The sequence below is a fragment of the Chrysochloris asiatica genome, unplaced genomic scaffold (assembly GCF_000296735.1).
Source record: "Chrysochloris asiatica unplaced genomic scaffold, ChrAsi1.0 scaffold00209, whole genome shotgun sequence".
Lineage (NCBI taxonomy): Eukaryota > Metazoa > Chordata > Mammalia > Afrosoricida > Chrysochloridae > Chrysochloris > Chrysochloris asiatica.
In genome coordinates, this window is record NW_006408727.1 from 4,206,257 (window position 1) to 4,218,381 (window position 12,125).

Consider the following 12,125-nt stretch of genomic DNA (forward strand, 5'->3'; position numbering starts at 1 on the left):
ATATATATATGATTTTGCAAAATCTAAAATCTATCATTGTTGCTAACAACTGTCCAAGAAGATTGTTTATTAAAAATAACACTTTTCTCCTCAAAAGCAAAAAACTATTTCTACATATGTTGTTGCTTTTATCGAGTTGCTTCCAACTCATAGCCACCTTGTATAGGATTTCTGAGGAGCAGCTGGTGAGCTTGAACCGCCGATCTTGAGGTCCAAACTGACCTTGCGGTCCAGCGCATTAACCCACAAAACCACACCAAGACTCATTTTAACATTTCTACATACACATTTCCAAATGTATACTACTATAGTCTATTTTTACATACAGACTATATTGATTCATAAATATGAATAAATTGGTGGTTAGTAGTGAAATTTAGGGATGTTATAGGATAAGCACTTAACAAAAACAACATAGGATAAGTACTGGATTATTAACCACAAGTTCAGCAGTTCAAATCCATCAGCCACCTCATGGGAGCAAGAGGAGACTTTCTGCTTTCATAAAGATTTACAACTTCAGATATCCTATGCAGGGTCACTATGAGTAGCAATTGATTCAATGGCAGTGGGTTTGGGCTTTTTCGGGTTTTTTTTTTTGTGTGTGTGGGGGGGTTTGATTTGATTTGAACTCTACATGATAGTTCTTGCTGTAACATAGAAATGTAAACTTTTTGTTGTTGTTGTTCACTTTGTTTACTGAATTTATCAGTTTCTATTGTGGTTCAGCAAGTTAATGCACTGGACTGCAAAGTTGGTTTGATCTGCAAGGTCGGCAGTTTAAACTCCCCAGCCACTCCGTAGAAACCTATGCAGGGTCAATATGAGTCAGAACTGATTCAGGGGCACTTAACAATAACAGCATTTTAAGTAGAGTCATTTATGGCAGGCTTGGGAAAAGGCCAAAGGAGGTTCACAGGGCTTGTAGACGTGACATAGTTTAGGATAATATAAGGAGCATTACTGGAGTGTAGAAGTGACTGGAGCATGGAAAACGAATAGTTGAAGGTGGTCTGAGATGTGGACAAAGTCAGATCTATAGTGCCTTATAGACCATATTAAGGAGTTTGGATTTTATTCTAGATGCCCTGGGAATCATTTGGAAGGTTTTATAAGGGGCATGGCATGTTTTGTGGGACATTTACCAACATCACTCTGGCTTTTCAGTGGAGAATGGATTGTAGAGAGGCCAGAGTGGAAACAGAGAAGGGTCTGTAGGCTACATAGGTTCAGGCAGGGAGAAGTGGCTTAGATCCTCTGCTACTATAGCAGAGGAAATAGCATGACATGGATTTGCAATGGGTAAGATGAATGGATAGGAAAGAATATGCTTGTTTGTTTCCCTCCAAGATCCCTTCTCTGAGATGGCACCAAGATGTGATTGCCTCATCTAAAGTCTGCCCCAAACATTCAATGCAGTGCAATCAGAATTTACCAAAAATAGATGGCTGTTTTTACTATTGCTTCAGATTCTTAGTTGCACTGATTTTGAAACTGTTGCTGGCTAGTACCATTGCTCGTTGCTTAATTTAATGAGACTTGACAGTCATCATTCTTTTTATAACTTTTGTTGTTTTTTTAAGTGTCATTAAGTCAATCCACTCATAGTGACCTCGTATAGGATTTCCAAGGAGCAGCTGGTGGATTTGAACCTCCGATCTTTAGGTTTTCAGTCCAGTACTTATCCTAAAGCACCACACCATGCCTTTTTTTAATAAACTCTAATCTGGTAGTGGTTATGAATCGGGCTGCTAACCTCAAGGTCGGCAGTACGAAACTACCAGCTGCTCTGCGGGAGAAAGATGAGGCTTTCTGCTCCCGTAAAGATTTACAGCCTTGGAAACCCTGTACAGGGTCGCTATGGGTCGGAACCGACTCTACAGTACTTAGCAACAACAACAACAAATAGCAATATTCATGGGCTAACTAGAAGCTAGAAAGAGTGATGTCTGTATGAGCAGTCATTTAAAAGAAGAGACAAAAGCAGAAAGGCACATAGTCAAAAAGGGTGTTTTTATTGGGAATAAATTCAAACCCATTTGTGTTGTAATAGTTTGAATTTCACTCCAGGTATCTTCGTTGAAGGAATTTCTTTCCTCCATAAATCCCCATCTAGTTCTCACACATTGTTGTTGTTGTTAAGTACCATGAAGTCGGTTCTGACTCATGGTGACTCTGCACAGGGTTTCCTAGGCTGTAAATCTTTATGGGAGCAGAACGCCTCATCTTTCTCCCGCAGAACCGCTGGTAGTTTCGAAGTGCTCTTGATAATAGTGTGAATGTGTTGATGTTAAGTGCTATTAAGTCAATTCCAAATCTTAACAACCCTATGAGCAACAAAACAAAACATTGCCCAACCTACATCATCTTCACAATTATTGTCATGTCTTCCTCTTTTACATTAACCCTCCACTTTACCAACCACTATGTCCTTCTCCAGTGATTGGCCACTCCTGACAACATGTCCAAAGAATAAGAGACAAATTCCTGTCATCCTTGATTCTACAGAGTAGTCTGGTTGTACTACTTCCAAGACAGATTTGATCTTCTGACCTTCCATGGTACTTTCAATACTGTTTGCTAGCAACATAATTCTAAAGCATCGAATTTTCTATGGTCTTCATTATTCATTGTCTAACTTTGCATGCATGTGAGGCATTTAAAAATTCCATGTCTTGAGTAAGATGTGCCTTAGTCTCAGAGTGAAATAGTTACTCTTTAATAATTTAAAGACTTCATTTGCAGTGGATTTGTCTAATGCAATTCATCCTTTGATTTCTTTACTGCTGCTTCCATGAGTGTTGATTGTGGATCCAAGCAAAATGAAGTCTTTGACAACTTCAAACTTTTCTCCATCTATCATGATGTTGTTTATTGGTTCATTTATGAAGATTTTGTTTTCTTTACATTGAATTGCAATCCATACAAAAGACTGTAGTATTTAATCTTTATCAGCATGTATTTTAAGTCATTTTCACTTTCAGTAAACAAGGTTATGCCATCTACAAGCCTCAGGTTGCTAATGAGTTTTCGTCCAATCCTGATGCCACATTCTTCTTCATAAAATCCACTTTCTCATATTATTTCCTCACTTTATAGATTGAATATGTATGATGAAAGGATACATCCATGGCACACACTTTTCCTGATTTCAAACATTCATTATCCCTTTGTTTTATTCAAACAACTGCCTTTGTGTCTATGTGTTCATCCTTCCTCTATGTATCCAGCTTTCTCATTCCAGTCACCAGTAATTATGAACGTATCTTGATCGCATGTGTGATCAATTTCAGACTGAAAAACTTGGTTGTTGTTATGTGCCATTGAGTTGGTTCTGACTCATAAGCGACCTTTTATGGAACTTCCAAGGAGCAGCTGGTGGGTTTGAACCACCAGCCTTGTGGTTAACAGTCCAGTGCTTATCTTACAGTTCCACATCGTCATTGGCTTTTGTGATTGGTGTGTAAATTTGAATAATAGTGGTATTAACTGGTCTTCCTTGTAGGAATATGGGTATTATCCTATCATAGGCAGTGTTGTACTTCAAGATAGATCTGGAAATGTTCTTTTTGATGATGAATGCAAATGCTATTCCTTTTCAATTTGATATGCCCTCCATAGTATACTATGTGATTGTTAGATTCAGAATTGCCAGTACCAGTTTGTTTCAGGTCACTAATGCCTTGGATATCAATCTCTGCATTCCATCTAATTTTGGACAACTTCCAATTTTCCTAGTTTCCTACTTTGGAAATTCTGTGTTCTGATTGGTAATGGGTGTTTGCAACTGTTTCTTCTCATTTTGAATTGTGCCCCATCAGCAAATAAAGGTCCTGCAAGCTTTGCTCCATTTACTTCAATACGGTGAACTCTACTTTGAGGAGACAGCTCTTCCTCAGTCAAATTTTGAATGTATTATGACCTGAGGAACTCATCTTCCAGCACTGTATATGTCAGTGTTCTGCTACTATTCATAATGTCTTCAACTATTGGCACGGTATCTGACAGGGGCTAACCATACAGAAGTGGTCCACATTTCCTTACTAGTCTTTGTTAATCTGGAAGTTTCACTTAAATCCGCCCACCATGGGGGAACCTGATGATATTTAAATATTGGTGGCATAACTTCAAAGATCACAGCAACACACAAGCCACCAGAGTACAACAAAATGATAGATGAATGGTGGGCTATGAATATCTTGTTGGTAGGTGCCATCGAATCCGTACCGACTCATAGCAACCTTAGGCACAGCAGAACAAAACAGTGAAAATCCTGGACCAATTATGTTGCCACGCTTGAATCCATTGGTGATGCCACATGGCCAATCCATCTCGTTGGGGGGTCTTCCTCTTTTTCTCTGACCCTCCACCTTACCAAACATATCCTTTTCCAGTGACTGGTCCCTCCTGAAAATATGTCCGAAGTTTGGCCATCCTGGCCTCCAAGGGGCACTCTGGCTGCACTTTTTCCAAAACGGATTATTGGTTCTTTTGGCAGCCCATGGAACTTTCAATATTCGCCTCTAACTCCATAACTCAAAAGCATCAATTATTCTACGGTCTTCCTTATTCACTGTACAGCTTTTGCGTACATATGAGGTTATTGAAAATACCATGGCTTGGGTCAGGAGCACCTTAGTCCTCAAGCTGATATCTTTGTTCTTCAACATTTTAAAAAGGTCTTGTGCAGCAGATTTGCCTAATGCAATACGTTGTGTGATTTCTTGACTGCTGCTTCCATAAGTGTTGATAGTTGATCCAAGAGAAGTGAAGTCCTTGACAACTTCAATCTTTTCTCCATTGATAAGAATGTTGTTTATTAGTCCAGTGGTGAGGATTTTTGTTTTCTTGACATTGAGATGTAGTCTATACCGAAGGCTGTGCTCTTTGATCTTCATCAGTAAATGTTTTATGTCCTCTTCACTTTCAGCAATCAAGGTTGTATTATCTGCATATCGCAGGTTGTTAATGAGTCTTCCTCCAATCCTGATGCCACGTTTTTCTTCATCTAACCCAGTTTCTCGAATTATTTGCTCAGCATATAGGTTGAATAAGTATGGTGAAAAAATACAACCTTGTCACACATTTTTTTTTTTTTAAACCATTCAGTGTTCCCATGTTCTGTTTGAACAATTGCCTCTTGGTCCAGGTCCACGTTCCTCACGAGCACAATTAAGTGTTCTGGAATACTCATAGTTCACAATGTTGTCCATAGCTTGTCATGATCCACACAATCAAAAGCCTTTGCATAGTCCATAAAGCACAGATAAATATCTTTCTGATATCTCTGCTTTCAGCCAAGATCCATCGGACATCAGCAATGATATCCCTCATTCCACAGCATCTTCTGAATCCGGCTTGAACCTCTGGAAGTTCTCTGTCAGTGTATGCTTTCAGCTGTTACTGTGTTACCTTTAGCAAAACTTTACTAGCTTGAGATAGCAAGGATATTGTCTGATGATTTCCGCATTCCATTGGGTCACCTCTCTTTGGAATGGGCACAAATGCGGATCTTTTCCAATTAGTTGGCCAGATAGTTGTCTTCCAAATTTCTTGGCAGAGATGAGTGAGTGCCTCCTGTGCCACCTCATGTTCTCGAAAGATTTCAATTTTTATTCCATCAATTCCTGATGCCTTGTTCTTTGCCAATTTCTTCAATGCACCTTGGACTTCCTCCTTCAGTATCATTGGCTCTGGATCATATGCTACCTCTTGAAATGGCTGAACATGAACCATTTCCTTTTGGTACAGTGACTCTGTGTCTTCCTTCCATCTTCTCTTGATGCTTCCTGCATCATTCAATAATTTGCCCAGAGAATTTTTTCTTCAGTTCCCCCAGCTTGAGAAATGCTGAGCGTGTTCTTCCTTTTTGGTTTTCTGATTCCTGATCTTTGCACATTTTGTTGTAATAATTGGCTTTATCTTCTCAAGCTGATCTTTGAAATTTTCTGTTCTGCTTTGTACCTCCTCATTTCTTCCATTTGCTTTAGCATCTCTACACTGGAGAGCAAGTTTCAGTGTCTCTTCTGACATCCATTTTGACCTTTCCCTTCTTTTTTGTCTTCTGAATGGCTTTTTGCTTTCTTCATGTATGATGTTCTTGATGTCATCCCACAACTCCTCGGGTCTCATTAAACATTTACTATGCTGTGAACATAGTAAATGCTTAATGAGGATATGTAGAAAATAAAGAAATCACACCTTGGAAGCTGATGTTCTGAAATTGGGAATGAAAAAGAGAGGCACATAATATTCAGCAAATACGGGTTCTAATTAGTTTGGAAGGAGCAAAACAACATTTCACTATGTTTACAATTCATACCAGTGAGAAAAATGAGAGAAGCAAGAGGCTGTTCTAGCCAAAAGAAACATACCATGGCAGCAATATAGCAGACAGGGACACTGAATGTATGTTGAAGTGTGGCTAGTATTCTGGAGGTGAACACTGAACGGAATGGCTTCTTTCCAAAGCTAACTTTAGCCTCATGTTTTTTGCTTTTGTTTTTTTGCAAGGTCATTTATAAAGAGAGTCTCTCATGATATTGACTCTTTTGTAGGATAAAACAATTCTGCCAACGTCTTACTGTGATCTAGCCATTTAAGAAAGTTTACAGGAGGTAGTACACAATTCATTTTGGTTCTTTTGAAACTGATTTGTGTGTGAGCCAAGGTATCTATTCTGGGTAGACTGGTAAGCAAGCAGCTGGTCTCCATTTCCACTGAACAGGGAATAATAGAAAATGGCCTCAAATTGCCTCTGGGAGGGATTTGTTGAAGACTGAAGGGAAAATATTCTGATTGTAAGAGTTAAAAGGTAGTGAAACTGGTTGTGTAATTATATTCCCTGGAGGGCTTTACAAACAGCATAGCCAGTTGTCACTACTGAATGGTTCCCAAACTGTGGGTATGCCCATAGGCACAGTCTGGAATACGGGACCCCTGGAAAGCACTCTCAACACTAGGATTTGTTTTTGTTGTATTTATGATAGTCAACATCTGGTATATTTCTAAATGGCAGAGTTGCATTAGGATGGGAGAAATTATTGGTCAAGTACTGAGAGTGAGTCAGAACTGAAAGAAATAGCAGTTCCACAGTATTTTGGAGGGGTTTGATAGTTCTGCTTTCAACAGCTTTTCCTATTAGTACGGAAATGGATTCCAAGTGCATGCAGGCAAACCGAGCATTTTAGTTGCCTTGTTTTTAGTCTTCACTCCTCCCAGATCTTTGGCACACAAAAAATAAATACTGCCAAGTTGCAATGTTATTTATTTCATCTCTACGTTTTCTAAATCTTAAACATGTTTGAATAAATCATGATGATCATTGCTTTCATTTTATTCCATCTTTCTTGAATATGTGAAATATTCTTAAGTGTTGACATGGAGTGTTGATGACAAGAGAGCACCAATTTTAACTTTCTTTGTGCTCTCTTTCAGACGCATATCCGAAGAGTGAGATGATATATACATGGACAAAAGGCCCTGAGAAATCAGTAGAAGTTCCAAAGGAGTCTTCCAGCTTAGTTCAGTATGACTTGATAGGGCAAACAGTATCAAGTGAAACTATCAAATCAATTACGGGTGAGATGTTTTACAATTAAGTCAGCACACGACTTGGCATTAGCAATAGAGTTTCATCCTAGCTTTTCCATTGAAATTGCCAGTGTTTTCAGGGGAACCACAAGAAGATCTAGTCTATAAATCACAGGATTTCTTTATTTTCTTCTTTATAATTGTAACCTTATTTTAGTTTAAAATGAATTGTGAGTTGGGGAAATGTCATTTGGTCTTCTTATTGAGAAATAAAAGTCAGCAGTCGAATATATTAAAACTGTTTCCAGCACAGGAATTAAGAGGCAGGAAGTTCCATCACTGATTTTTAACACTAGAATTTCCTTTTTGTTTATGTCTGTGTCTTATCTAAATTAGTTTTGTTTTTTTTTTAATCTTGCTTAATTTCATGGATCCTATCTTCCTTTTTTCAAAATCAAAGGCAAGATCTAAAGCTTAATTACAAAGCATGTGAAGGGTATATCTTAAGGTTCTCACAGAGTTGATGAATCATTATTATTGATGATTCTTGTTCTATATATGTGAATGGAAGGAAACATAAGACTTCATTTTTATCATATTAATGCTGACTATTAATTCTATTAAGTATATTCCTTACACACATATATCACCAGGAAAAACTATTTTTTTAATCAATAGCATTCATAGTTTAAATTGCAAGTGGGATTTAAAACATATCAGGAAATATTTAAGGCATCTGAACCTTGGATTCAGTCTTATGAATAAGGCTTGTTGTTGTTGTTAAGCACCGTTGAGTCGATTCCAACCAATAGCAACCCTGTATAGGCGTAGTGGTTACGAATCGGGCTGCGAACCTTAGGGTCAGCGGTTCGAAACTACCAGCCGCTCCGCGGGAGAAAGATGAGGCTTTCTACTCCCGTAAAGATTTACACCCTCGGAAACCCTGTACAGGGTCGCTATGGGTCGGACCCGACTCGATGGCACTTAACAACAACAACAACAATAGGGTTTCGAAGGAACAGCTGGTGAGTTTGAACCACTGACTTTGTAGTCTGACGCATTAGCCCACAGCACCACACCAGGACTCCATGAATAAGTCTACTGCTTCCTAAATAAATTTCTAAATATATTCCTTTCAAATGTAACTTTTAAAATATTTTATCAACCAGAAATCTTATAGTTTATTTCATGTACATTTTTTGTGTTTGGTTCAAATGCCAATAAACATCCTTGAACTATACGGGACTGAGTGGTTTATCTTCATATGTATACCATTTAGAAATACAGCTCTTTTCTAAAACTAAGCCAGTGTCTCCCTAAGCTAATGTGAGTGTGTATTCCAACATTTTCTACTGACTTTCCATGAAAGTAAGGTTTAAATTTTACTCTCAAAAATGGAATAATGAAAACTAATTGCTTCAGCTGTATTAGCCTTTCAAAATAAAATCACTGCAAGAATTTGTTTTAAAGTTATAGCCCAATTTATTCAATTGCTAAGTCACTATATAGAAAGTATTTTTTGCTATAATGATGCTCAGTCTCATTTTGCCCTTACATAGGAAACTACATACTTCTAAATGTTTGAGATGCTGTGCACAAAAGATCATTTCATTGCCTCAAGTACTGAGTTTTAATCTGAAATATATGATTATGAAGCTATTGAAAATTTGCCTGCAATTTTCAATAACACATTTTCCTCATGTTTTATTTGTAGGTGAATATATTGTTATGACAGTTTATTTCCACCTCAGACGGAAGATGGGCTATTTTATGATTCAGACGTACATCCCATGCATTATGACAGTGATTCTTTCTCAAGTTTCATTCTGGATAAATAAGGAATCCGTTCCAGCTAGGACTGTATTTGGTAATTGAAATTCATTTTTCATGTGTTTTTATCGAGATTACATTTTGATCATGATTCATGGGAACAGTTCTTAGAATTTGTTTCTAAGAAAGTCTTAAGCAGCAATATATCAAGCTGTACTGCATATAAACTTTCATTTTTATCTAGTCAATACAGAAATAACAACATCTGGAGGGTTATGTGTAGTTTGTCCCTTCCTCTGCGCTTCCATCAAATTTCCCTTGTTGACAGCCAGGCATATGAGGATCAAATGTGACCAGATATAATTTAACTTTTGGTGATATTCTTGGTCTCCTAGTTTAATGCTGTGTAATTGAATTAAAATTATAGCGAGGTGTTAAAATGAAGTGCACTGGGAGCTTAAAAAAAAAACAAGTAAAATTCATGGCTGAATGAATATGAAAGCCTCAGAATAATTTGGTTTTAAATAAAGAGGAAAGATACAAATAGTTTAAATGCATTGCATTGGAAGGTAATATATGCTTAGTTTATTGGTGTTTCATTTTACTTTTTTTTTATAGTGGCTTCCCATATATTGTACTTGAAACCTAAAATATATGAGTTCTAAATTTTGTAACTGTTAGATCTTTACATATCAGTCACACTTTTAAATAGTAAAATTAGTTGTAATGATATTTAATACCAGAATTCTCTCTGCAGGTCATTGTAAGTAGTAAAAGCATTCAGTGGTGTCATTAAGAAGGAAAATGGTGAGAATTGCTGTGGAATGGAAATAATCCTCACAAGAAATGCCTGTTTCCCTTTGGTTTTCTATTTAGTAGGATCAAAACCATGCTATGCTGCTACTTCTCACACCACCACTGAAAAGATGTCGGTGAGAAGGGTCTGGGGTAGTGGGAGCTTTTCCAAAATTCTAATGCTTCTCATCTTACCTCTCACTGTGTTCGTAATTACTAATAATTCAATATAATAGGAGTGTGGTGGATCTGTAGTTAAAGCAGTAGACTGATTAGCACTACACTACGAACCACAATGTTGGCAGTTTAAGTCCACCAGTTGCTCCGTGGGAAAAAAAAATGAGACTTTGTGCTCCTTCAAAGATTTCCAGCCTCAGACACCCTATACAGGGTCACTATGGGCTGTCACTGACATGAAGGAACTTGACAAAAAACAACAGCAGTGTATAGCCATATTTTAACGTTTACAATGAAACTGCTGGCGGTGGTGGTTATGTGCCTTGGAGTAAGTTCCAACTCATAGTGACCCCACATAGGGTTTCTGAGGCTGTTAATCTTAATGGGAGCAGACAGCCCCGTCTTTCTTTTGCGGAACAGCTGATAGTTTTGAACTGCTGTCTTTGAGGTTAGCAGCCTGACTTGTAATCACTACGCTACCAGGGCTCCCAATAAAATGGAGTATAGGGATATTTTTTCCATAATCCTCTTGCTTGATCTTAGGTTCACCCAAGAAGGCATTGAAATCACACTGTGGAATATTTTAAAGAAGAAGGGTTAAAGCTAGAGGTATGATGTGATTCTTAGTAAGACAATGGACAAGTATAATGACACTATCCCTTTCATAAATTTGTGAAGATTTAATCAAACTGTAATTATTTTATAGAGTTTGTTGTTGTTGTTAAGTGCTGTTGAGTCCATTCCGACTTATCATGACCCTGTATAGGGTTTCCAAGGAGCAGCTGGTTGGTTTGAACTGTCAACCTTGTAGTTAGCAGTCCAATGCTTATGCTACATGTGCCACACCAGGACCAATTATTTAATACAGCTTGTTGTTGTTAAGTGCTGTTGAGTCAGTCCTGACCTATAGCGACCCTGCATAGGGTTTCCGAGGAGCGGCTGGCGAATTTGAACCACCAACCTTGTGGTTCAAACCGAACTTGCAGTATAGTGCTTATTCTATAGTGCCACACCAAGACTCCAAATAAAGCTTAGCTGTTAAAAAATAGATGTGATCCTGAGTAAGAAAACAAATCGAAGCTTTAGATTTCAACAGGTTAAGGTCTATAACCAGATTCTGCTGTTTTTTTCCATCAATATAATTGTGATGTTAAAACTACCTCATAGACTTCTTGCTGTTGTGTGTCAGTGCATCATTTCCAACTAATAGCAACTCTACAGGGCAAAATAGAACTATTACTTAGAGTTTCTGAGGCTGTAACAATTTACAGACACGTACTGCCTACCTCATCTTTCTCTCCACAGAGCAGCTGGTAGGTTGGAACTTCTGACCTTTTAGTTAGCAGCCTAACCCTATGTGATAGAGTAAAACCCTTAGACTTTCTTAGGCTGTATAAGAGCAGTTCCTAAGGTCTTTTCTCTTGTGAAGTAGCTGGTGGGTTCAAACTGCTGACTTTTTGGTTAGCAGCTGAGCATTTTAACATTACACCACCAGGAATCCTTCCTCACTGGGTGGTGGTGGTGGTGGTGGTGTTCTGTGGAGTCGGTTCTCACTCATAGTAACCCTTTATAGGATTTCCAAGGCTGTAAATCTTTATGGGAGCAGAAAGCCTCATTTTTCTACCACGGAAAAGCTGATAATTTCAAATTGCTGACCTTGAGGTTAGGAGCCCGACTCGTAAACACTACACCACTAGTGAGGATTTAAAGAGCTATTTAATGAGTTATTCATATAAATTATTTATTATAAGTTTTATGAGGCACCCCATTTAAGAGTTACCTTCTCCATACTTCTCTCATAAGGGGGAGGTTTACTTTGTTTTGTTCTGACTTTATTTCTTGTTTTATAA

General features: G+C 37.9%; 1 protein-coding gene across 3 annotated transcripts in view; it reads left to right on the forward strand.

The window, feature by feature from the left end:
* Nucleotides 1–12,125, forward strand: part of GABRA4 (gamma-aminobutyric acid (GABA) A receptor, alpha 4) — a 171,726-nt gene that overhangs the window by 40,275 nt on the left and 119,326 nt on the right. For 2 of the 3 annotated variants that reach the window (XM_006872682.1, XM_006872683.1), the window contains exons 6-7: nucleotides 7,438–7,581; nucleotides 9,248–9,400. In XM_006872682.1, the coding sequence (XP_006872744.1) occupies nucleotides 7,438–7,581; nucleotides 9,248–9,400 (297 nt within the window). The remainder of the gene's footprint in view (nucleotides 1–7,437; nucleotides 7,582–9,247; nucleotides 9,401–12,125) is intronic. The other variant, XM_006872684.1, reaches the window with a different exon arrangement.